The sequence below is a fragment of the Vipera ursinii genome (genome assembly GCF_947247035.1).
Source record: "Vipera ursinii genome assembly, chromosome: 12".
Classification (NCBI taxonomy): domain Eukaryota; kingdom Metazoa; phylum Chordata; class Lepidosauria; order Squamata; family Viperidae; genus Vipera; species Vipera ursinii.
In genome coordinates, this window is record NC_139525.1 from 14120945 (window position 1) to 14147600 (window position 26656).

At 46.0% G+C, this 26656-nt stretch overlaps 1 protein-coding gene across 1 annotated transcript in view; it reads left to right on the forward strand.

Annotated features, from left to right (window-relative positions):
• Nucleotides 1-1585: 1585 nt before the first annotated feature.
• COL4A5 (collagen type IV alpha 5 chain) overlaps nucleotides 1586-26656 on the forward strand; it is a 129146-nt gene continuing 104075 nt past the window's right edge. Inside the window, 1 exon segment of the mRNA XM_083372300.1 lies at nucleotides 1586-2093. Within this exon segment, the coding sequence (XP_083228426.1) occupies nucleotides 2016-2093 (78 nt within the window). The 5' untranslated portion in view covers nucleotides 1586-2015.

The window sequence follows — 26656 nt, forward strand, 5'->3', positions numbered from 1 at the left end:
CAAGCCCGCGGGAGCCGGGCGATCGCTCCGCGCCGAAGCCGCGCGGCCGAGAGGCGGCGGAGGGGGGGGGGGACGAGGGCGGAGCCGCCGCCCTCCAAGCAGCCGCAGTGCCACCTCTCCTCCCCCCCTCCCCGCCTCTCCCCCTCCCCGCCTGCCCGTTTCCGGCTTGGCCCATCCACACGTGCCTTTGGCAGAGAACCAGGCGTTTCGTTTGAGGGGTTTCCATCCTTTTCCTTTAGGACCAAGGGGGTCTTTTTGCGCGCGCCCCCCCCCACTTCTCCAGGTTGCAGTTAGTGGGCTTCCTGCGACCGTGGGAATCCTGTCCCATCTCAGAGACGAGGAAGCCCCCCCCCTTCTCCTCCCAGTCAAGAGAGTGGACCGTCTCACCGGGGCTCTGACTAGCTTTTGGCATCTGGGTCTGGGGGGGGAGCAGCGCATCTTGAGAACTTATTTGGGGAGCAGGTGGTTCGGGAAATGACGGGCCAGGATCTTGTGGGAACGCAAATATAATGAGGGGAGGGGGGTCTTTGAGCCGCAGGCACGACCCCTCCCGTCAACCTCTTTGGGGGCTTCTCAAAATCCCCAAAGCTGCAGAGATTGTTTCCATTCCCTGGAGACGTTGGCGGGGACTGTCCGGTTTTCCAGAGAATGGGATATATTTTACTTGTGGAAGCGAGCAAGACGCCCCCAAAACGGAGCGATTCAGAGACAGCAGCCGTTGGGGTGCACTCACCGCCCCTCCCACCCCCCCCCACCCCGCTCTCTGGCGCTAGATCCCCACACATTGGGAGGCTGCAAAAACCTTAAAAGTTCCCTCTGGGAAAACTTTTTAGACTTGCCCCGGACAGGATCCTTCTGCAAGCCTTGCTCGGATTGACAGACTCGGTTATTGCGTTCTCCTTGTGGCGTGGGGCGGCGGGGGTTGACCCCACCCCGTTCGCCCCGCGGGTCGTAGGAAAGTTCTTGGTTGCGCGTGAAACTGGAGGGAAAGGGGCCGTCTGGAGTACTGAAGACGGGGTGTCACTGCTCCCGCCGGTTCCCTTGAATAACCCTCACGAAAACGCGAATCCACACGCGGGGGTTCTGGGAACCCAGCTGAAGAGGTTACGTTAATACCGGTAAAGCGAGTCACGCTCGGCACTCACACCTAGGTCGTCGGAACACAGCCCGAGGGAGGTTGCAGCTGCTGGGGAAGGGGGCAAACTGATCCGTTTCTCATCAGAGGAGAAGAACTTGGCGCAGAAAACCAACTTTTTTATTCCTCCGGCAAGTTCTCGGAATCTCCCGCTGGTTCATAATTTACTAGTTACCGAAAGGAACTAACCCGGGTTGAGTTTCTAGAACCGCTTGTTTGTCTGCGGCTCAAGCTACAAGGGCCAGAACGCGCCCCACCCCCACGAGTCCCCCCAAAGTCCGCGTAAAACCCCTCTAAAGGTTTCCCGATGAAACGCAAGGCAAGGCAGGTTAGCCCAGCCTAAACTAACCACGGCTTCGCGCAACGAAACTAGCAAGCAACGGGGGGGGGAAGATGGGGGAAAAAGTTTTCTCTTCCTTCCTTCCTTCCTTCCTTCCTTCCTTCCTTCCTTCCTTCCTTCCTTCCTCCCTCCCTTCCTTTTTAAAAATTCAACTCAGACGGAACTGTTGGTGGCCCAACAAGCGGCTTGCGCCCCGGGTCCGCCGCGGGAACTCCAAATCCCATCCGCCAGCGGCGCAGGCAAGCCGACCGGGCGGCGCATGAATCCGGGCCGAGGGCGGGCGGCGAGAGGAAGGCAAAGTAGTCCCCAGAGAGAGAGAGAGAGAGGTGGGGGGGGGGCGCACCCGAGCGAAGGCGGAGGCAGAGGCGGGCGCGGAGGCGGGCGCCCAAAGCCGCTTGCCCGGCCCAGCCCTGCCCATTCCTTGCCCACCCCATCCTCCTCTGCTTTTCTTTTTTTTCCCCTTTTTTCTTTTTTTTGGGGGGGTGGGCGAAGGCTGGGTCAGCTCCGGCGAGGCTGCTGGGCTCCTGCAGGAGGTGGAGAATGAAGCTGCGCCCGGCCGCCCGTCGCCTCCTCTTGCTGCTCGCCCTGGGACTCGGCGCTTGGGACGCCCAGGCTGCGGTGGGTCTTGCTCGGCTCCCTTCGGACGCCCCCGGAGGGGAGAGCGGAGTGGTGGTGGGGGTGGGGGTAGCAGGCGAAGCCGAGCCGCCCGGGTGGGGCTGAGCCCGAGCTGGAGCCGGCGGGGGTGCGGGGAGAACGAGAAGAAACTTTCGCCTCCCGGGGTGGGGTGGGGGACCTGCCAAGGCGCGGGCTGCGGACCCCGGAAAAGTTGGGCAAAAGTTGGTTTTAAAAATAGGCTCCGGGGCGAGCGGATGCAAGGAAGGCTGGGAAAGGGGAGGGGGCGCGGGAACGGGTCGGAGCCTGCCCTCGCGCCTCTGCGGGGTCCCAGGGAGTGGAAAAGCCGGCGTGGAGGTGGGGTGGGGTGGGGTGGGGGGAGAAGAATAAGGCTGGAGGGATTGGGAAGAAGGGACGGGTCCGGGGGTCCCGGGTTCGTAAGGCGCACAGATTGGAGCTGAGTGGCTTGGGTTGCGCCGGGGAGACTAGAAGGGCAAAGAGCCGCGGGAGAGATGGGGAGGGCTGCACCCCCCCTCACCCACCTATAACTGGCTCCTTCAGGTGGCCGCATCAGGGCACAGGGTCCTTATCTCTCCACACACACACACCCCTCCTTCTCCAGCCTCCTCTCCCGGGAATGTCCTTATCAAACAAAGGCAAGGGTAGTTTTGTCTAACTCCCTTCTGTGCAAAATCTACTCTCTCCCAGTGGCTTTTCTAGTAAGTGAAAGTGAAGGCATGGGCTCTGTGTGTGTGTGGGGGGGGGGCAGGTGGCCCTGCCTTGCCGGATCCAGATAGTGAGGATGTGAGGGGTGGCAGCCCTCGGATCTCAACCCCTTTCCTTTTCCCACAGTTTGCCAGGGTGTTAAGATCCCCTTCCGTAAGATGGAGACGGTGGCCTTAAAAAAAAAAGGGGTGCCGTTTGTTCTGTGTGTGTGTAATAGGACAGGCAGGTGGGTGGGTGGGTGGCGGGACTGTCTGCATCCCCGCACAAATGTAGCTTCTTCCCCATCAGAACGGCTGCTGGAGGGAAAGTGCAAACTTTGGAAAAGTCCATTTGGGGTGTGTGTGTGTGAAGTGGGAGCTGAAACAAAACATGGCACTTTTCTGTCCCCTCCTGCCCCTAAATATGAACATTAAATGGGCTGTATTCTTCTTTTTCCACTTTCTGGTGGTTGGTAAAATTTAGACTTCTTGAGAAGTGGGTAGATGGAATGAAATTGCATCCGGTCCTTGTAGGGTTAGCAAATCCGTGCCTTCTCTTTATGACCCACTGATGACACAAACACCAGTGGACGTTAGCGCTGTGATGGCTCAGGCTTGGAGGTAGCGGTGGTAGGGTTAGAGAAAAATGTGTCCACTCCTTGGAACCTACAAAATGTGTACTTCACCAGCTGTTTAATCTCTCCTCCCACCCTCTTAATTGTGTTCTTCTTCCCCCTTGCACGAAAATTGTCAAAATAGTTATTTTCTCCTTTTGCCTAGTTGTTGTTTATTAACATGCCCCCTTTGACACAATATGTATTATTAACTAATGCTATCTCTCCTTTTAAGGTAGTGTTTAATTGCCAGGCTCATTATGGAAAGCAGAATGATGGGCTACAATGCAGCTATGCGTGTTTGAAATCCCTTTTGGTCCAATATCTGTAGTGAACTCTTGTTTATTTATTCTCAGTAATGAAAACTCAGCCAGATGTTTGTCTTGCACCTTTCCCCTAAATATCTAATGACATGAATGGGAAATTAGTCATCTTATTTTATGGGACCGGTTTATTAATGTATTTTTTTTTCTTAGATTGGGACCACAGACTGAGATGCTTTAACAATCCTTAGTTACTCCTTAACAAGTTTTGTTTCCCCTTCCCCATTCAAGGCGTAAGCCTTGGCTATAAACTTGTGTTTGTCATTTAGGGCAAATAACTTTGTCCCATGTCTTACATGTTATCGAAATAATGTATATTTGTTGGCTGTGGGCAGATAAAGGGAACCTCAACCCCAAACTTGAGCTCCTGTGAAGACAAATCAAAATGAACTAATTTTAATTCTGTTCAGACATAATTTCTTTAATTGTTTTCTGGGACGTTAGGGAAATTCCTTTGCTGAATGATAACTAAACTGTTGGACAACTTATTCCATAATGCTCCATTCCCTGCAAGAGTTTCCATCTGGTGTAATAACTGACTTAGTGCATGTTAATTCAGACGTCAACCTCAATAAATTGAGCGGGCCTCTAACTTTTAATAAAAGTAATGTGAAGTTGCTGACAAACTACTCCATTCAGTTTGCCATCTGCTCTGAACTAAAATTCCCAGAGTTTGGGATGGGGGTGTGGGTGGGGACAAAATTAATTCGTTCTTTGTGTAACTATCTACTCTGCATAATTTGAGCGCATAATAAAGTGTAAATTCCTAACATTAGAAAAGGGGAGAGGACTCTGTATCCCACTTGTGCAGTTTGTAAAAACGTGAGTTCTTTTTCTTCGGCTTTTTTCAATGCTGGTTTGTTTGTAACACCTGCTTTGTTGATCCTGGTACACTGCTAAGAGTGCAGAAATGAGTTGTCCCTGGTGTGTGTGTCACCAATACTTGAAATTGGGAACTCTGCACAAAATTGAGTGGACGTGTCAGTGGGCCTTTAGGAAAGAACCGTGCTCCAGTCCATTTGAAGCGGAAAGGTTAGTTTTACTGAAAGCCAAGTGGTTACAGTAATGTGAAGCCAGAACTAAAGTTTGAGTGTGGAGAAAATCCGTAGGTTAAACTCCCCCCCATTGTTATCTTCCCATTGTCTAGTTGCATTTGGAGAAGATGTTTTGGTAACGGTCTTCCCCATCTTCCCCATCGTGGTTGGTAGATGGCTAGGTGCTACATTCCATTCCCAGGATCACGGCCTTGAGATGTCTCCAGAGGACACAACTATCATTTTCGGTTTCCTGTATCTTGCTTGCAGGTTCCCCCCTCTAAGTCTCTCTTTCCCCCCCCCCACACACACACACCCCTCAGCTCCCCTTCACACCAATGTATGGCAGACTGGCCTCTTAAGCCAACCTTGGTAACTTTTAAGACTTGTGGACTTCAACTCTCAGAATTCTGGGAGTTGAAGTCCACAAGTCTTAAAAGTTGCCAAGGTTGGGGACCTCTGCATCTTAAGCGAAGCATAGACGTGAGCGAAGGATATAGCACCTCTGACAGGAAAGGTATGTGTTTGTCCATAAGACTGAGGGACAGAGCTGAGCATAAACCAGTTCCTTTGCCTTCGAATATTTCTATAGGGGTGTTGATACTCTGTAAGATATCTGTAGGGAAGAAGCTGCATTGCCCAGGCTGCGTTTCTCATACAAACCTTGGCTGTATCCTCAGGGCACCTTTTTCAAGTTGTTGCCGACTTCCTCCGGTGCTGAATGCAACCAAGAGGGTGGGGAAAAAATAGTTGCAGGCACAACAAAAGTGCTGAAATAGTCACTTGATTGACATTGGGGTCTACTTAAACGTAGGTCACACACACACACATAATCTGTGCCCCCTCGGGTTTAAGGAAAGCAGCTCAAGAGGTGCTGTTCAAAGGCCAGGTGTGGCTTTTGCCCCCCACCCCAACAGTTGGATGCTTTGGGGGTCACTCCCTTTCCCCTTCAGGCTATGATAGTACGAGTAGGAATTGGATTCCAAAATGGTGCATACATAGAGAGGGGCTCCCGGTTCTGGTTCTTGGCGGGTCAGAAGTAGAGAAGGTGGCAGAGTGGAGTCCCGAGATCAGCCAGATGCCTGGAGTATTTATAAAGTTTAAGATACTCTCTTTCAGTTTCTGCTCTCTTGTGAACTCATTGATGTCCTGCGTTAGGAACTGAGTTGTTATAATCGGTGATTACTAGTGCTTTTTTTTTTTTTTGTAAAAGAAAAAGGTGCCGGAACTCACACATGTCATACAACCCGCCTTGCCTACCCTACAAAGTTCCATCCAAAAAAGGTGCCGGAACTCCGTTCTGAGCGTTCTATGAGAAAAAAAAAGCCCTGGTGGTTACATTAAACCAATTTACCTGCATTAGCAATGGCTTAGTGTCTGACGTGTCTTGTGTAAAATACACACAGTGCTGCATGGAATTTATCTGCCTGCTGCGTTCCCTTGAAGCATTATTATGGATTTGATTCACAGAGAGGCTATTTAAAAAGAGGGAGAGAGATGAGATGGAGAGGGAGGGTTGCCATGCATCAGCAGCCCCGTAGAGTGGATTTTTATAGATTATTTCCAAACCTTCATTATTTTTACGAATAACTCAAGGCGGCAAACATGTCTAATACATCTTCCTCCTATTATTTTCCCCACAACAACAATCCTGTGAGGTGAGGTGAGCTGAGAGAGAGAGACAGACAGAGAGAGAGAGACAAAGAGAGAGGGGGGGCCAGTCACCCAGCTGGCTTTCATGCCTCAGGCAGGATTAGAACTCACAGCCTCCAGGTGATTGGCCCAAAGTCACCCAGCCGACTTTCATGACTATGTGGGGAGCCTGGTGCGTTAACCGTTAGACCAAACTGACTCTCTCAAATCCCAAGTGGATTCATTTCAGAAGTGTAGCTCTTTGCGGGTGAAGTTAGGAAATGCCCAACTGCAAGTTTAACTGGGATGGGAGATTCAACATCATAACCTGAAAAGAAGCATGGCTCACTCCTGGCAGTCCTCAACGTACGACCACAATTGGGAATTGCTATGCAAGGCGGTCGTTAAATGAGTTGCATCCAATTTTAGGACCTTTTTTTTTGCCGTGATTGTTAAGCACATCACTGCAGCTCTTAAGTGAAGCATGAGCTCGTGAAATGAACCCAGCTTGTCAGAAGCGGCTCGAACGGTCGCAAACAGCAATCCCAAGATGCTGCGTGGCCAAGTGGCTGAATTTTGAGCGTGTGACCAGAGGGAATGCAGCAAACGGTCATAGGAGCGAGGACTGGTTGTAAGTCACTTTTTTTCTGTGCTGTCATTTCGAACGGTCACGAAACAAAACCAAGGGTTGTGAGCCGAGGACTACCTGAAATTGAGGCTCTCGGGAGGAAGACTATCCATGAGAATATTTTGCTGCAAATTTAGATACTGTTAGGATCAGCCACAGTCAAAGAGGGAGGGAGGGTTAGGGTGTTGGTTTAATTCATTTGACTCAATTTGATGCATCTCAACTCCAAATGATTCTGGGTGGCTCCTGGGACACCCCAACAGAAAAAAAACAATATAATAAAAAACAAGAAAGTCAGACTAGAACACAAGAAAACAGTGGGCTAATGCCTCCTGAAGTAACACCAGCTGCCTGCCATTAGTGCAGGTTCGAGTCCCACCAGGCTCAAGCTTGACTCAGCCTTCCATCCTTCCGAGGTAGGTAAAATGAGGACTCGGATTGTTGGGGGCAATAAGCTGACTTTGTAATAATGCCGCTTGGGGTGTGTGTGAAAGCCCTAGTAAGCAGGCATATACATAGAAATGAAGGCTACTGCTAAGCTTGTAAAAGGGAGGCGGTGGCTCAGTGGGTTAGGACGCTGAGCTTGTCGATCTGAAGGTCGGCAGTTTGGCAGGTCGAATCCCGAGCGCCGCGTAACAGAGTGAGCGCCTGTTACTCGTCCCAGCTCCTGCCAACCTAGCAGTTCGAAAGCACGTAAAAATGCAAGTAGAAAAATAGGGACCACTACGGTGGGAAGGTAACAGCGCTCCGTGCGCCTTTGGCGTCTAGTCATGCCGGCCACATGACCACGGAGACGTCCTCGGACAAGCGCTGGCTCTTCGGCTTTGAAACGGAGATGAGCACCGGCCCCCAGAGTTGGAAACGACTAGCACGCATGTGCGGGGGAAACTTTACTTTACCTTTTTAAGCTTGTAAGCCGCCCTGAGTCTTCGGAGAAGGGCGGGATATAAATGGAATTAAAATAAAATAAAATAAAATAAAATAAAATGGAATAGAGGAAATAAAACAGAAGAAAAACAATGCAGGTAATCCTTATGACTGCAACTGAGCCCAGCGTTTCTGGTGTTAAGTGAAACATTTGCAAAGAGAGTTTTGCCCCATCTTGCGACCTTTCTTGCCACAGTTGTTAAGTGAATCGCTGCGGTTGTTCAGTTAGTAACACGGCTGTCAAGGGAATCTGGCTTCCCCACTGAATTTGCTTGTCAGAAAGTCGCAAAAGGGGATCCCGGGATCCCTGGGGGACGCTGCGACCGTCATAAATGGGAGTCAGTTGCCAAGTGTCTGAATTTGGATCACGTGACCACAGGGATGCTGTAATGGTCATAAGTCTGGAAAACGGTCATACGTCAGTTTTTCCAGGGCTGTTGTAACTTTAAACGGTCTTTAAATGAACTGTTGTAAGTGGAGGACTACCTGTATAATAAAAAACAGGAAAGCCAGACCAGAACAGAAGAAGAAGAAAAAGAACAAGAAAATGACGAAATAGATCCCACCATCTAACCTCCAAGAAGAGCTTCCAGCCATTCAAGGCTCAGGAGAACAGATATTTCTGATCCTCTGGAATGCCAACAGAGTTGGGATTATATTCCCACGTAAAATAAAGCACAATCTTTATTTATTTATTTATTTTATTTATTTTAATTCCATTTATATCCCGCCCTTCTCTGAAGACTCAGGGTGGCTTACAATCTAAGCACAAATCAATGTGCTTAGCAATAGCCTTCATTCTATGTATATGCCTGCTTATTAGGGCTTTCACACACACACCCCAAGCGGCATTATTACAAAGTCAGCTTAATTGCCCCCAACAATCTGGGTCCTCATTTTACCTACCTCGGAAGGATGGAAGGCTGAGTCAACCTTGAGCCTGGTGGGATTTTTTTTTTAATCCCATGTATATCCTGCCCTTCTCCGAAGACTCAGGGTGGCTTACAATCTAAGCACAAATCAATGTGCTTAGCAATAGCCTTCATTCTATGTATATGCCTGCTTATTAGGGCTTTCGCCCCCCCCCCAAGCGGCATTATTACAAAGTCAGCTTATTGCCCCCAACAATCTGGGTCCTCATTTTACCTACCTCGGAAGGATGGAAGGCTGAGTCAACCTTGAGCCTGGTGGGACTCGAACCTGCACTAATTGCAGGCAGCTGGTGTTACTTGAGGAGGCATTAGCCCACTGCTCCACCAAGGCATCATTCGATTTACAATGTCTGTGTCCCGCTTTTGCCTGGAGTATAGATTTGCAGGCACCCACCAGGGCTTTTGCACCACAAGAAAAGACAACAGACAATTGTGAAAATGCAAGAAAATAAAATGGGAAGGTGCAGGCTGGCGTCTGTGTTATCACCAGTAAGAAGGTTTGGTCCGGGTTTTTTTTTTTTTTGCAAACTGAACTCCAGCTGCCAGAAAGGGAAATCGGAAAGGAATCTTTGGGGAGATATATAGAAACGAGACTTAAGAGTTTAAGTCAAATGGAATCTGAAAATTTACCTAGACGTCTAGATAACGTTGAAAATGGATAATTTGCTTCTCGTACTAAGTTCTTTTTCGGAAAGGGTCTCTGCTAAAGAAAACATCAGTCCCCTTGAAACAGATAGTCGATTAAACTAGAGTTAATTTAACATAATTCTCAATATCTCTTGAGTGTGAAGCAGCCAAACCTGGTCTTGGTTGCTTCTGACTCATCACCATTTCTGATCCCCAATTTTCACAGTGACTGGCTTTGCCCATCAAACTAGGTCATGGGTAGGCAACCTTGGCTCTTTTGTGACTCGTGGATTTCAACTCCCAGAATTCCTGAGCCAGCCATGCCTACCCCTGAACTAGGTCATATTTTGTGGACTTATTTGTTGAATAAGTCACACTTGGCTGGATTCACTCAAGGTGCTAAGCCACAAGCAACATTGTGGCTTTATGCACTGTACGACTTCACACAGTGTGAGATGGTCTGGTCCCCAAACAACACAGTTCTCTTTGCTGCCTTCCTAAGTCTTCAACTTTAGAGTTTGGCATGATTTTCAGTGCCAGTGATCAGAGAGGCATCCAAACTGGGTGTTTCTTGAAGATGAACACTTCTCTTTACCTTGACAAGCCTACCTTGTGTGGCCTTCAACATAGCTGGCTGGGGAATTCTGGGAGTTGAATTCCACACACCTTAGTCTTGCCAAGCTTGAAAAACACCGTTGTAATGCGTTATGGATCCCATTCTAGCCTTCCTGAGAATTCCTCGCATTCCTTTAACAAGATATTATCTTGATGCGCTTTTCAATCAGGAATGCCAAAATGTTTTGCTAGAAAGAGACTAACAAGTCCTTTATATCTAGTGCGGGAACCTCCCTCTGTCAGTCAGATGTGGACGATAAGGCTTCTGCATTTGATCAAGGGGGCCGACCCTTTCACCCAAATTTGCCTACCAACCCAATTCCTTCTGAAATTCCCAGTCCCCTTCCTAAGAAAATTACCAAAGAGAGTTGTGACTTCAGAAAACAGAAACCTTGCCCAAAAGATCAGAACTGAAAGAAAGATAAATACATTTAATTCAAAAGAGGGAGACTGTGAAGCAGAGGTCCCCAACCTTTTGGGCACCAGGGACTGGTTCTGTGGAGAGAGGTTTTTCCACAGACTGAAGGGGGCCTGGTTTTGTGTGCTGCCTGCATCCCACGGAGGGGGCTTTGCTTGTTTGTGTGGACCGGTTGCTGGCATACTGCGGCCTGGTACTAGTCCACGGAACGGGAGTGGGTGGGTGTTGGGGACCCCTGCTGTAAAGGATGCATAATTGATCAAACTTTTAAGATTAGATTTTTCCCTGGAGACCTCCAGCTAATGAAAGTGGACATTTTTCTACAAAGAAAAGAAAGGGTTCTCAGTAGTTGCACCATTTTGGGGGATACCGTCCCCAAAATGTTTTGCCTAATGCTCTCTGTACTGTCTTTTCAGCACTTACTAAAAAAATAAAAAAATAAAAATCCTCTTTTCCTGGCATTTTACCAACTTAGCATTTCTGGGATTTTAACATGCCTACTATAAGTCAATGGTTGCTATTAATGTGTTTCATTGATTTTTTTTTGTCTGACACCTTAAATGGACTTTGTAGGCTCCTGTGCTGTCTTTTTTCAGTGTGTCTTCCACCTTTCTTTTTAAAAGTAATCCTCTTTTAAAACCCAGAACTCTGGTTAGTAGACAAATCTACAATCCAGCGACAGAATTCAGATCATTTTCCTGGCTGCTTTAAACAAAGATTGCCAATAACTTGTGTTGGTTATTTAAACTCAATGCTTGAGCAGGGGGCTAGACTAGAAGACCTCCAAGGTCCCTTTCAGGTTCTATTCTATTCTATTCTATTCTATTCTATTCTATTCTATTCTATTCTATTCTATTCTATTCTATTCTATTCTATTCTATTCTATTCTATTCTTCATTCCTTCTACTCTACTCTACTCTACTCTACTCTACTCTACTCTACTCTACTCTACTCTACTCTGCAAAGTTGGCAAAGTTTCAGATGTGTGGACCACAACTCCCAGAATCTCCTACCCAGCTTTCTGGGAAATGAAATCTTAAAAGTTGCCAAGTTTAAAAGTTTAAAATGTACTGTTATTTAAAGCTTTTGCTCTTTGTTACATCGTATAACGGCTGTCCAAATAGTTTGTAACTAGTTTGGCAAAAGTTAGCTTTGTTTTCTATGCACTTTACAAATAGAAATTGACTAGAACTGGTGGTCTTCCTTCACAACAGGAGATGTGGAGCAAATACACTATCCTTAATTCTCCTCTCCACCCCAGTTGTGCTTCTCTCTTTATTAATGTGTTTCTTGCTTATTTCTCCTGAAGTTATTGAAAGTTTGTGGCTGCCCCCCCCTTTTCTTTCCCTCCCATAGTGGCAAGGTTATATGTTCATAATAAGGTTACTGTTACTGTCTTTGTATTTGTTTTTCTTTAATTGTTTTGGAATCTCTAATCCTTCTTGACGTTCTGGCTACTGTGCATACATAATGGAGAGTGAAAGCCTTCATCCATTGCCCTAAACTCGGGTTTCTCAACCTTGACAACTTTAAGACACATGGATTTCAACTCCCAGAATTCCCCACTCAACTGTGCTGGCTGGAGAATTCTGGGAGCTGAAGTCTATGCATCTTAAAGTTGCCAAGGTTGGGTTATCCTGTCCTAAGTCATCATGTGGGTTTTGCTTGGCTTTCTTTTAATAGGTTATGTGGACCCAGTCTTAATCATTATCAATGATTTACGACTCAGTTTGTAACATAAATCCAACCAAACACTGGTTTATCCAATAAATCAGGATTTAACCAATTTTGGCCTGGGAAAATATAGGAATCCAGCCTGGCTGAACAGACCTTTGTTTATTGCAGTTACTTTCATATTTAATTTCAGAGGTGTTTTTTTTAAAAAAAACCATGCACAGCTGTCAAAGATCACTTCCTCTTGGAGTTGAGTTCAGGTATGTGAAGCAAGTGCAGATAAATCGTGCCAGACACACATCAGTCTTTTTGGGGGGCAATAATGTGAACTCACAAATATCTCTACTATAATTTCAGGAAAGACTATTTGAAGAGTCATTGGAAACTGAGCTGCATCAGAATACAGGGGGGTGGAGGGGGTGGTGGTTTGAGAAATGTTTGCTTGCAAGACCAAATGACAACTGTCCAGCAAGGGTTGCACTCCTACAAACAAGCTTTCTTTAAATGCATCTTTTAAAAATGTTGGTTTGTAAAGTTCTAACAAATTCCTCTTGAGTTTTGGCTATCATAGACAAATGCAAGCAGTCAGAATCAGAATAGAGCCGGAAGGGACCTTGGAGGTCTTCTAGTCCAACCCTCTGCTCAAGCAGGAGACCTTATACCATTTCAGACAAGTGGCTGTCCAGTCTCTTCTTAAAAACTTCCAGTGTTGGAGCATTCACAACTTCTGGAGGCAAGTAGTTCCACTGGTTAATTGTTCTCACTGTCAGGAAGTTTCTCCTTAATTCCAGGTCACGTTTCTCTTGATTAGTTCCCATCCATTGTAAGTCCTCAACCTACGACCACAATTGAGCCCCAAATTTCTGCTGCTAAGGGAGACAGTACTTCAATAAATTTTGCCCCTTTTACCATCTTTCTGGCCACAGCTGTTAAGTGAATCACTGCAGTTGTTAAGTCAGGAACACCGTTGTTAAGTGAATCTGGCTTCCCCCATTGACTTTACTTGTCAGAAGGTGGCAAACCGTGATTCACATGACCCCAGGACACGGCAGCCGTCGTAAAGAGGAACCAGTTGCCAAGGATCCTAATTCTGATCACGTGACCATGGAGGAGGATGCAGCGGTCATCAGTGTGAAAAAACGATCACAAGTCAGTTTTTTAGTCATGCTGTTGTAAGTTCAAACGGTCTGAGGACTGACTGTATAGTTCTTCTACAATTCTGGGCGTAATTTAATCCTGGGCCTAATCCAAAGATAATGCTCCAGAATATCTCCGCTTCTTCCAGGCTGCTTGCTGTCAGAGCCGACAATTGCAGGGCAGAGCTCTTTTAGGTGTTCTCACTGGTAAAAGATCAAAGGTTAAAGATACAAAGCCGGCCTCAGGCCATCCTTAAAGATGGAAATCTCCCTCCTTTCTGCAAATCAAAGCCTGTCAGTTCCTTGTGATGTTTGGCAAGAACCTGAACGGAGGTATTTTTGATTTCATAGATAATGGACATTCCAATAGCTGCCTGTCGATTGCTCCTGAGGTTTGGCAAGAAGCTGGATTGAGGTGTTTCTGTTTCATAGACAAGGGACATTCCAATAGCTGTCGCTGCAGGTTTTCACTGGAATCCTGGAATTGTAAACTGTACAATTCATGGTCCAGAAACACTGGGGGGGCAGCGGGGGGGGAGAATGAGATTTTGACAGTATTTTTGACTCTGGCCACTAGAAACTTGGTGTAATTATTTTAGAAAGTTTCAATCTGTAGCCAAGAGTAAAACTTGGCTCTCGGGGATTCAAGGGGTACCGATGGGTTGTCTAACTGGGCTTTCTGCCCTGGGTCAAGCAGGACATGAGAAAAAAAATCCAAAATTCTCCTCTACGGCCTTTATTTTTACCCTTCCCTCCTTGAACTGGGAGGTGATGTAATTGATGTGGAAAAAACTGCGGGAGGCTCTGACCTCTTGAGGCAAAGTTTCCAGCTTGTTCTCTGGTCAGAAAGCAGAATGGCATTTTTTTTTCAGCCAAGCACTTAAGATAGCAAGCAAACTAAAATCATGCCAACTTAGGATAGAAGAAGAAAAAAAAAAGCATGGGTCATGCCAAGCTTGCTAATCTCGAGGTCTTTGTCCTTTGTGGGTTTTCACTTTGGCACCGGTCAAGCTGCGTTCTGACCCATAAATAGAATAGAACTGAGCCGGAAGGGACCTGGGAGGTCTTCTAGTCCAGCCCCCTGCTCAAGCAGGAAAACCTATACCATTTCAGATAAGTGACTGATAGCAGTGGGGTTCCTTCGGGTGCCTTCAACATACTTGGTCAAGGGCGTGACAGTGCTGAGGTCTATCTAGGCTGGCATTATGCCAGGCAGCCGAGGAGATGGTTTAAAAAAAAGTGAAGTGGGTTGATTGTGAGCTGGCCATTTCTTGTGGGACTATAAATATCTCACTGGGGTGGAGAAAATCAACCAGTTGAAGGAGCTGGGTTGAGTGGCGTAGTGTGGGGGGTGCAGGGGGGGCCGGCCGCACTGGGCGCAACATCTGGGGGGGCGTGCTCACACTCGCAGCTCTCTGCCCCTGCCTGGCTCACTCTCTCTCACTGCAGTGCTGGCTGTGCAAATCCGATCCGAGCCGCCGGGTCGCCGCCCACTGTGGAGGGGGGGGTGCCAGGCGTGCGGTGCGGTGCGGAGAGAGAGCGAGGGACTATCTGGGGGAGGGACAGTGCAGCGGCCGGGTGCTTGCCCCGGGTGCTGACAACCCACGCTACGCCACTGGCTGGGTTGCTTTCTAGGGCAGGGGTCCCCAACCCCCAGTCCATGGACCGGTACCGGGCCGTGGCATGTCAGCAACCGGTCCGCACAAACAAGCAAAGCCCCATCTGCGGGATGCAGGCAGCACACAAAATCACGCCCCCTCCGGTCCGCAGAAAAACCTCTCTCCACAGAACCGGTCCCTGGTGCCCAAAAGTTTGAGGACCTAGGGTACCTCTTAAATTTAGCTTATTGGTTTGAGCGAGTCCTCTTTAACTGACCAGATGGGTTCTTGACTGTGTTGATGTGCATTACAGGTAGTCCTCATTTAGTGACTTCCTTATTTAGCAACTGTTTGCGTTTAGGACAGTGATGAAGTAAGTTTACAATCTATTATTGTATTTTCGGCTTTCGCTGCTTCGCAAAGCAAAGGAAACCTGAAGTCTGATCATTCCAAGCATCGTTGGCGTTTCCCTTCCGACGACTTTGCTTTAACAGTCAAGTAGCTGGTCCCAATTATGGTCCTTAAACAAGGACTACCTGTATGCACTTCACAGCTTATCCCTTACAGCTTCTCCACACTTTTATTTGTCTTGCTGTTGTTTCCAATAATGGGTTCACACATTGCACTAACTCACAGTGGAGTTCCGTTCAGTTGCGTTTACTTGATTGTAGTTCAGCCTCTTATGAGTTCAGGTGTTGCAGTTTATAACTATGGAGTTGTGTATCTGGGAACCTAGCCAGTTGTGTCTTTTGCACTAATCACATCCGAGTCAAAAAGTCAACTTACAATAGTTCATTTAGTGATCATTTAAAGTTACAATTGCATTGAAAAATGTGACTTAACAACCATTTTTCACCCTTATGACCGTTTCAGCATCCCTGTGGTCACGTCATCAAAATTGAGATGCTCGGTACCTGGTTCATATTTATGACGGTTGCAGTGTTCTTGTGTCGTGAACAGCTTTTGCCACCTTCTGACCAGCAAAGTCAATGTAGAAACAGGACACACTTGACAACCATGTTACTAATTTAACAACTGCAATGCTTCACTTAACAACTGTGGCTAGAAAGGTCATAAAACGGGTCCAAACTCACTAAATGTCTCACTTGACAACATAAATTTTGGGCTCAATTACGGTCATAAGTCAAGGACTACCTGTAGCCTAATTAGTAAATCCAAAGTCAAGAATTCTTTTTTTTTTTTTTGACTGGAGCACAAAAGATTATGGGGAGGCTGAGCTCCACCACATGTTTATTGGACCCGTGCCCTTCCTGGCTGGTTTATGCAGCTAGGGAGAGGACACGAGGCTGGTTCCAGGCGGTGATATCGGCTTCCTTGAGTGAGGGTAACTTCCCCTCCGTCTTGAAGGAGGCGGTGGTGAGACCCCTCCTCAAGAAGCCTGCCTTGGACCCAGCTGTGTTGAACAACTTTCGTCCAGTCTCCAACCTTCGCTTTCTTGCGAAGGTTGTTGAGAGTGTGGTGGCGCATCAGCTCCCTTTGGCCCTGGATGAAGCGGATTATCTGGATCCGTACCAATCGGGTTTCAGGCCCGGGTACAGCACAGAGACGGCATTGGTCGCGCTGGTGAATGATCTCTGGAGGGCTCGGGATAGGGGATGTTCCTCTGTCCTAGTCCTATTAGACCTCTCAGCGGCTTTCGATACCATCGACCATGGTATCTTGCTGCGGCGTCTCAGGGGATTGGGAGTGGGAGGCACGGTCCTTCGGTGGTTCTCCTCCTATCTCCTGGGACGCTCGCAGTCGGTGTTGGCAGGGGGGCAGAGATCGGCCCCTAGGTCTCTCGTTTGTGGAGTTCCTCAGGGGTCGGTTCTCTCGCCTCTCCTGTTCAACATCTATATGAAACCGCTGGGTGAGATCATTCGTGGTTTTGGAGTTGGGTATCATCAATATGCTGATGATACCCAACTTTTCTTTTCGACCCCAAACCACCCCAGTGATGCCCTCGCTGTGATGTCCCGTTGCCTGGAGGCGGTTCGGGTCTGGATGGGGAGGAACAGACTTCAACTCAACCCTGACAAGACTGAGTGGCTGTACATTCCGGCATCCCGGGACATTCAAAATGTTCCATCTCTTTCTATGGGGGGTGAGTTGTTACCCCCCGTGGATAGGGCTCGCAACTTGGGAGTCCTCCTAGACTCACGACTTACCTTGGAAGAACATGTAGCAGCTGTGACTAGGGGGGCTTTCGCCCAGGTTCGCCTGGTGCGCCAGTTGCGGCCCTATCTGGACCGGGATGCCCTGTGTACGGTCACTCATGCGCTCGTGACCTCTCGCCTTGACTACTGTAATGCTCTCTACATGGGGCTTCCCTTGAAGACCACTCGGAGGCTCCAACTGGTACAGAATGCGGCCGCGAGAGTTGTCTTGGGAGTTTCCCGGTACTCCCATGTTACACCTTTGCTCCGTGAGCTGCATTGGCTACCAGTTGTCTTCCGGGTGAGGTTCAAGGTCTTAGTGATGGTTTTTAAGTCCTTACATGGCATGGGTCCGGAATACCTCGGGGATCACCTGCTGCCGGCGTCAACTCCCCTCCGCCCAGTGCGTTCCCACAGAGAGGGCCTCCTCAGGGTGCCTCCGGTCAGAGAATGTCGGCTGGTGGCCCCCAGGGGGAGGGCCTTCTCTGTGGGCGCCCCGGCTTTGTGGAATCAGCTGCCGGTGGAGCTCCGGATGGCACCGGATCTCCGCTCCTTCCGGCGCGGGTTAAAGACCCACCTATTTGAACAAGCTGGCCTGGCCTGATGGGGAATTAATTTGGGTTTTAAATATTGCTATATTTTATTGTTTTATCGTGGGCATTAATTTAATTCTATTTTAACTTTTGTAGTTTTGTATTTTTATTATATGCCCTGTACACCGCCCTGAGTCCCTTGGGAGAAGGGCGGTATAAAAATTTAATTAAATAAATAAATAAATAAATAAAATTCAGAAGTGGTTTCCAAGCAGAAACCCAGATGATCTCTAATTAAAGCAATCATTTTTGCGATTTCTGCTAGCTCCGTCACTTTTCACTACCTGGTCATGATTGAAGATGAATTCTTTGGTTCGAGAATGGAACTTGGGATGATATTTGCAGATGGTCTCCGTTTTAAGGAAACTTAGACGCTCTTGTTCACACGTCCTGAGCTGAGCTGTGGTTTGTGGCATCAGCCACAGTGGCTAGGTTCACATAAATCTTAAGCCACAGCCTATAATTACAAACCACGGTGGTCAAATTCACAGGGCGCAGTCAACCATGAAGAGATTCGTTACATGCTGGCTTTATCCAAACCCAGGCTTTAATTTTAAATAACTGGAAAAGGACCGTATTGTTCTTTGAGCAGAGACCTCTCCTTTGTAAAGTGGGAAGACGGCCATCTCTTCGTTTTCTTAGCAGTGAAATACGCTTCTATATTGTGTTTGTATTTCACTTCTAGGATACTTGTGAAATTGTACAGGGAGTCCTGGGCCAAAAAATTTATGTTGCTAAGAGAGACATTTTTTCGGTGAATTTTGCCCCGTTTTATGACTTTTCTTGCCACAGCTGTTATGTGAGTCACTGCAGTTGTTAAGTTAGCAACACGGTTGTGAAGTGAATCTGGCTTCCCTCTTGACTTTGCTTGTCAGAAGGTCGCCAAAATGGATCACGTGACCCCTGGACGCTGCGACCGTCACAAATATGAGTCAATTGCCAAGCGCCTGAATTTGGATCATGCGACCTTGGGGATGCTGCCATGGTCGTAAGTGTGAAAAACAGTCAAAAGTCCCTTTTTTCCAGTGCCGTTGTAACTTTGAACGGTTGCAAAATGAACTGTTTTAAGTTGAGGACTGCCTGTATTTCATTTCCATTTCTTGAAATTCTGTTTGGAACTTACCTGTGATTAGAATTGATAATGGGGCACCCTGCAATTGCTTGGCACTTGCTTCTGTCACTCCTGACCTTTGTCTACACAAACCATGGCTTAGGAGAGGTGTAGACCTAAACATCTGGAAGGAGCAGCACGCCTGCCCTTGTAGCTCTTAAAAACAAATGCAGATGTGTTAGCTGAGGCTGATTCACCAACACACGTGCCTCCCATTTTCTCGCTGAGGATTGAATGTGTGAACAGTTTTGATTGACAATAATTCCCCGGGATAAATGAACTGATGAATGAAAAAACCGTGGCCTTTGAGTTGTGTGTGGTTAAGTACACTGATTGCTTTAAATATTAAACTTACCGCCCTGCTCTCTTGTCATTCTTGAGAAGTAAATATATTTATCTATCCTGAGAATTTGTCCTTAACCACAACGAGGTCAGAGAATATGGGCTGTGTGCCATATATAAATGTGTGTGTGTGTGTGTGTGTGTGTGTGTGTGTGTGTATGTATATATATATATGTGTGTGTGTATATATATATATATTTGTGTATATATATATATATATATATATATATATATATATGTGTGTGTGTGTGTGTGTGTGTGTGTGTGTGTGTGTGTATGTGTGTGTGTGTATATATATATGTATATATATGTGTGTGTGTGTGTGTATATATAAAAAATATTCAAATTATTCAAATTGCTAATAAAGAATTTAGGGAGGCTGATTCAAAAGACTTGACAAATACTTAACACACACACACACACACACACACACACACACACACACACACACACACACATATATATATATATATATATATATATATATATATATATATATATATATATATATATATATATATATACATATATATCTATACACACACACTGTATAATGTCATCAAATGAAAGATTACACTAATCAGGCTATGTTGATATGTTTGGTTTCTATTTTTTTTTTAAAAAAACAACTTTTAGAAAATGACAGCCAAATGTTTTAAAGGACAGATACAATTATGAAACGTCTTTAGTTTAAACACGAGAATGTTTATATCTTAAGCGAATCTTAATGAATTTGACTTCGGTGTTGCTAATGAAACTAACTGCTGTTTACCCATTTGGTCACGCCTGCAAATACAGTGGCTTGGAATGTAACACGGTACATGGGTGACCTCAAAGAAAACACGAAGTGCTGAAAATATTTCAGGTTTTTTTCTTTTTAAGACTCTCTGGAGTAACGTGCAACTGCTGGTGAATTTATAGGCCAATGCAGGGAAACAGGGTCACCTTCTCAGATGTTCTCTCCCCATCTAGCTTACAGCCCTGAGATTTCCAGCCAAATATTAACCAGATCCAACCTGGCTTAGCTTTTTTTTAAAAAAAAATAGCCAACATCGATTGGGTGATGCCATCAGCTGCTGTTTGTATCCTAAGTTTGATGCCAGTTAGAAGGTTAGGAACTCAAACCTTCCAACTGGAAACAATAGAAGTATTTCGTGGAAATTTCCGTACAGGTTCGAAAAAGATGCTAGCTTTTGGGTGCAAAGGTATTATTTAAAAGCAGGAAAAAGCTACCATTTGGATGGAGTTGCCTTACGGTCCGTTTGAAATAAATGTTGCTTGTAATGTGAGAATGTTCGAATCTACAGACCGTAAAAACTCACATCCACATTAATCAGCAAATACACATGGAAGATTTGTTTAAGGTTTGTTTAAAAGAACAGCTGTGTTCATTAGCGGTGAATGTAACTGGTAGCATACCATGGGTGATCCCAGTAGCTGTAGGGTATATTCCCCCCAAGTTGGAAAAGCATAATCAGAAACAAAGATAAGAGGTGTATAGAAATTTGCCTGCACGGTGGCTCAGTGGGTTAAGACGCTGAGCTTGTCGATCAGAAGGTCGGCAGTTTAGCGGGTAGAATCCCGAGTGCCGCGTAGCAGAGTGAGCGCCTGCTACTCATCCCAGCTTCTGCCAACCTAGCAGTTCGAAAGCATGTAAAAATGCAAGTAGAAAAATAGGGACCACTACGGTGGGAAGGTAACAGCGTTCCGTGCGCCTTTGGCGTCCAGTCATGCCGGCCACATGACCACGGAGACGTCCTCGGACAAGCGCTGGCTCTTCGGCTTTGAAACGGAGATGAGCACCGCCCCCTAGAGTCGGAAACGACTAGCACGCATGTGCGGGGGAACCTTTACCTTTACTTTAATTTAAATGTGTAGAAATAAATGGATAAAAACATGTATTTTAAAGACAGGCAGGAACCAGAGGTAGCTTACCTTTGAACCAAATTGTCTAATCGAGTGTTCTTCTAGCTGGAAATTGGCTGGCTGGTGAATTCTAGGAATTGAAAGAAGGCTGTCAAATAGAATGAAAGAACACCTGTACCTGAGATGCCAATTGGTGAGGAAATAATATATGGACTCTGGAGATTCTCAGTCAATCAGGTCATGGCTGTCCCAAGGTGCCTTGTCAAGAAGCAACTGGACTTCCTTTGTTTTTTCTTGAAGTCATTTCACTTCTCATCCAAGAAGCTTCTTCAGTTCAGAACTGAAGGAGCTTTTTGGATGAGAAGTGAAACATCTTCAAGGAAAAACAAGGGAAGTCCAGTTGCCTCTTGAAAAAGCACTTTTGGGACAATATATGGGCTCATTTTGTTCAAAAGTGGTTGTTGTTGTTGTGCAGGAAAACGTAAACACTCTGATTTGATCTAGCCACCATTTGGTTTCCCGACTGGGTCTTGAGCCACTCCTCTTCTGGTCCTACTGATGAGACCTGTGTAGTAGCGTTGAAGCTCTGGTATAGCTCTCATCTTCCTCAGAGTACACAACTCCCACAACCACATCAAGGTGGTGCCTTGTTGGGGCATTAATATTCCTCATAACCTGGAATGTTGTAATTGCATATTGAAGGACTTTTCACGGGCTGATTTTCTTGTGTGTCTGTAGTGCTTTTCTTCCACATATGCGTTTATGGAATGACATTTCTCAAGTACAACTATAAGCAGAACGTTTGCAAGGTTGTACTATGTGTTTTTGTGTTCAGCAGACCGGGTATTCAGTAAGAAAACCTGCTTTAAGCATAGGAGCACGGACATCTGTTTTGTTTTAAGAGAAGAATGGAGGAAGCAGCGTTTTGGGAGAAAATATTGCCAGAAATGGAGAAACTAAGTTGCATTGTGTGTAATTATTCTCAACCAGTTGACAGAGCCTGCTGTTTTCTTTTCAATTACTAGTCTCCTATGGGATTTGTAGAACATTTATATAAAGGCAAGACATACATAAAAGCACATGGGATGTCTCATGTATTTATGGTTGAAATATGTGTTCAGGTCAGTAGAAGACTCTAACCTGTTTCATCTTAATTTCCTTTAAGAACTCTCATGAGAGAAGAAATAAAACTCAGTGGCTTCAACAGGTTTGGTTGTGGAAAATCATGGAAGATTAGTTCTTGATGTGGCCAGGTAGAAAGTTGTTTGGACTCCAAAAGTTTAACCTGCACCAGACTGGTCAACTGCAAGGAATAATGGGAGATGTAGTCTAGAGGAAGTCTACTTCTGCCTTATAGATTCAGTCCAAGGCTTGTAGACCTCTTTCACCTATCAAACCTGTTCTCTAAGCCATGGCTTGGTCAATGGGTTACCATCTTAACAATCATAGTTTAGGAATATGAGTATGGGGCAAGAGCCCCAGCAAATGTTCCTGTTTTCATTTTGCCAAAACAGAATAATCCAGCATCCATTCTTCTTTCTCTTCATAGCTTTCTGGTATAATGCAGATTTGCACCAGTATTAATCTGAAAGCTAGACAACCACTGAATGGATTAGTGGTCAATATGAAACCAGTTCAGAAGTTGTGGTTTTAAAAAAAAATTAAGCAACTGTTCAACAAGCCATTCCCAAAGTTGGACTGGCTGTCTTTTTTTCTTGGTTGGTAAATGTACTTTGAATTCATGATTTCTGGTTTATATATGTAAAGACCAGAGTTGAATCACTCAGAGCGAAGATAGAGTTTTCTCTCTTGGTGATAGAGGAGAGGAGAATATTCAAAATTTAGCCTTTATTTATTGCCTTTTTTCTGCATATAGAACACTGGGCCATAATGTTACATGCAAGTCCTCCATGATAATAGAACGTGGTATGTAATTCTGTAACCATTGAGGCAAGGGCTGATGCATCAGAGCCAAAATACTAAATTCATATTTGAAATGTTACTGGGAGTACATTTTTCTACCATAAGCCTGAATTCTGATCAGAATTCTGAATTCTGGCACCATGTGTTGTTGTTGTTAGTTGCGAAGTCGTGTCCGACCCATCACGACCCTATGGACAACGTTCCTCCAGGCTTTCCTGTCCTCTACCATCTTCTGGAGTCCATTTAAGCTCACACCTACTTGCTTCAGTGACTCCATCCAGCCACCTCATTCTCTGTCGTCCCCTTCTTCTATTGCCCTCAATCTTTCCCAGCATTAGGCTCTTCTCCAGTGAGTCCTTCCTTCTCATTAGATGGCCAAAGCATTTGAGTTTTAGCTTCAGGATCTGGCCTTCTAAAGAGCAGTCAGGGTTGATCTCCTCTAGGACTGACCGGTTTGATCGCCTTGCAGTCCAAGGGACTCGCAGGAGTCTTCTCCAGCACCGTAGTTCAAAGGCCTCAATTCTTTGGCGCTCAGCCTTTCTTATGGTCCAACTTTCACAGCCATACATTACAACTGGGAAGACCATAGCCTTGACTATACGCACTTTTGTTGACAGAGTGATGTCTCTGCTTTTTAGTGTGCTGTCTAGATTTGCCATGGCATTCCTCCCCAGGAGCAAGCATCTTTTAATTTCTTGGCTGCAGTCCCCATCTGCGGTGATCTTGGAGCCCAGGAAAATAAAATCTGTCACTACCTCCATTTCTTCCCCATCTATTTGTCAGGAATTGAGAGGGCCGGATGCCATGATCTTGGTTTTCTTAATGTTAAGAAGAAAATATATACTGTATCTACCAATATACATATGTACCTTACATATAGACATGCTACACACACACACACACACACACACACACACACACACACTTATAACCCATACATATATATAGATATAAATATTAATCACTGCCCTTTTGTCTAAGTTGAAGACTTACCTGTACAACTAGGATCATCTAAGTGCAGGATTCCAGATTCTGGAGCGGATCCCACTCAGGTGTGATCTACATGAGGAAAGGGGAAGGACGCCTCCTTGGAAGGTGGTGCCGGACAAGGCGTAGAGTTGTGTGGCATCTGCAGTGGGCATGTATGCTCCCATTTCCTCTCTGGGACTATGATGCTGAGACAAAGAAGACCTAGCAAAATTGTATCTTTCCTTGCAGACATGGTGACGTGGGATGGTGGCGGTTAGATGGTTGATAGCCTAAGATTTGCACCGTGGAAGGGAATCTACAGGCTGCATCTTGTAAGGGTGTGACTTTTGAAAAGGGAGGCGAAAAGAGATACATTCTTCCACGCTCCCTGCACAACTGTATTTCATATTCTCTTAGGCTACGTCGGTCTTCCAAATATTCTAACTACTTCATAGCTCTGGGCTGCATTTGGCACAGTGGGTGTTATTTGTTCTTTCCCGGTCCATTTGTGTGTCTAATGCAATGGTCCCCGACCGTTCCGGTTTTGTGAATCGGCAGAGGAGAGGAAACAGTTCCATGTGAACGGCCAGCGAGCGCCACGTGCATGCAGCTCCATTTGCACGAGGGGTGGGCATTTGCACATGTGCACAAAGCTCCATTTGCTCATACAAGTGGAGCTTCACGCATGTGTTCGAGTGCCTGCCACTCGCACAAATGAAGCTGCACACATGAGCATGCCTATCGCTCACACGCCCTGGTTCTGAACAGCCTGGGCCCAGTACCAGGCCACAGGTCGGGGATTGGGGACCCCTGGTGTGTTTAAGGCTTCCCTGCCACATTGGTTTCCTGAGCATGCCGGTAGAAATGGGATGAAAACCCCTTTCCTAAACCAGGCCCAAAGCTTGTCTTTTGCTGCAAATAGCTATGAAAAGTCCTGAAAGGACAGCTGATGGTTAATTGGTTGACTTTCTGCTTGCATTTTTTTTCCTACTTCTTAGAAAAAGCCTTGTGCCATTGATTCTTGGGAGTGAAAGCCGCCCCCCCTTGGGACTGTACAGGTAGTCCTCAACTGATGACCATTTGTTTAACAACCAGTTAAAGTTGTGCTGCTGAAAAAAAATGGCCTGCAACCGATCCTTCCACTTATGAGACTGCGAGCATCCCTGCAGTCACATGACCAAAAATTGGGCGCTGGAAAAACCAGCAGGTGTTTACAAATGGCGGCGGTGCTCCAGGGTCATGTGATCACTGTGACCTTCCCAAACGGCTCCTGACAAGCAAAGTAACCGCGTTACTAACTTATGAATTGCAGCGATTCACTTAACAGCTGGGGCAAGAAAGGTCGTAAAATGGAACAAAACTCACTGAACAACTGTCTTGCTTAGCAGCGGAAATTCGTGGCTCAGTTGTGGCCGTAAGTCAAGGATTACCTGTAGTGAACTAAAGAGTTGACATTCATTCCAGGCAATTTAAGAAATCAGATTATTTTTTTTTAAAAAAGCAGGTTATTAAAATATGCAAGCTTTTATTATCTCCAGATCTGCTCATAAGGCAAAGAGTTTATTAGAGGGAGAAAAAAAAACTTGCGGCTGAAGTCTTGACATTTTCTCTGTCTGGAACACACTGGAATAAGAGAGGGGGTGTCCAGCACATTATTTCCCCCCTCCACCCTGTGTCTTCAGATTTATTCCTGGACTTCTTGGTAAAGAAGGAAGAAAGATGATTTCCTCATATTTGCAAAGTGGAAAATTGTGCTATCCTCAATGCCCCTCCGGCAGGCAACGTAATAAAATTCCAAAATATTAAGGACCTTCGCTAAATATGCATCCAAAAAATTCAGTGGTGGGACTAAATTCTTTGCGTCAACTGTGGGAGGTGATTTCAAACCCAGAGTAATATGGGCAGGGAAGCTTTCCCAGAAGAAAGAAAACTGTTGGGTGTTGGGTGTTTTTTGCAAAGCACACAGGGCATGACTAAAGTTATTTCATGGGTTAGAAGCCAGATTTTAACTTCATTTAAATCAGCCTAATTTGAGGCATTAACTCTTCCCTTTAACCATCCCAAAGTGCTGAGTAAACTATCTCTGCACTGAGCTTCTTCTGGTGGGCTGATGCAGACAAATTTTTGAAGTTCTTTGGCAGCTCTATGGAAGTAATTTGACTTTAGATCAAGGATATTTTATTTATTTAATCCCATTTATATCCCGTCCTTCTCCGAAGACTCAGGGCGGCTTACAATCTAACAAGCACAAATCAATGTGCTTACCAATAGCCTTCATTCTATGTATATGCCTGCTTATTAGGGCTTTTGCCCCCCCCAAGCGGCATTATTACAAAGTCAGCTTAATTGCCCCCAACAATCTGGGTCCTCATTTTACCTACCTCGGAAGGATGGAAGGCTGAGTCAACCTTGAGCCTGGTGGGACTCGAACCTGCACTAATTTTATTTTATTTTATTTTATTTTAATTCCATTTATATCCCGCCCTTCACTGAAGACTCAGGGCGGCTTACAAGCTTAGCAGTAGCCTTCCTTCTATGTATATGCCTGCTTATTAGGGCTTTCACACACACCCCAAGCGGCATTATTACAAAGTCAGCTTATTGCCCCCAACAATCTGGGTCCTCATTTTACCTACCTCGGAAGGATGGAAGGCTGAGTCAACCTTGAGCCTGGTGGGACTCGAACCTGCACTAATTGCAGGCAGCTGGTGTTACTTAAGGAGGCATTAGCCCACTGCTCCACCAAG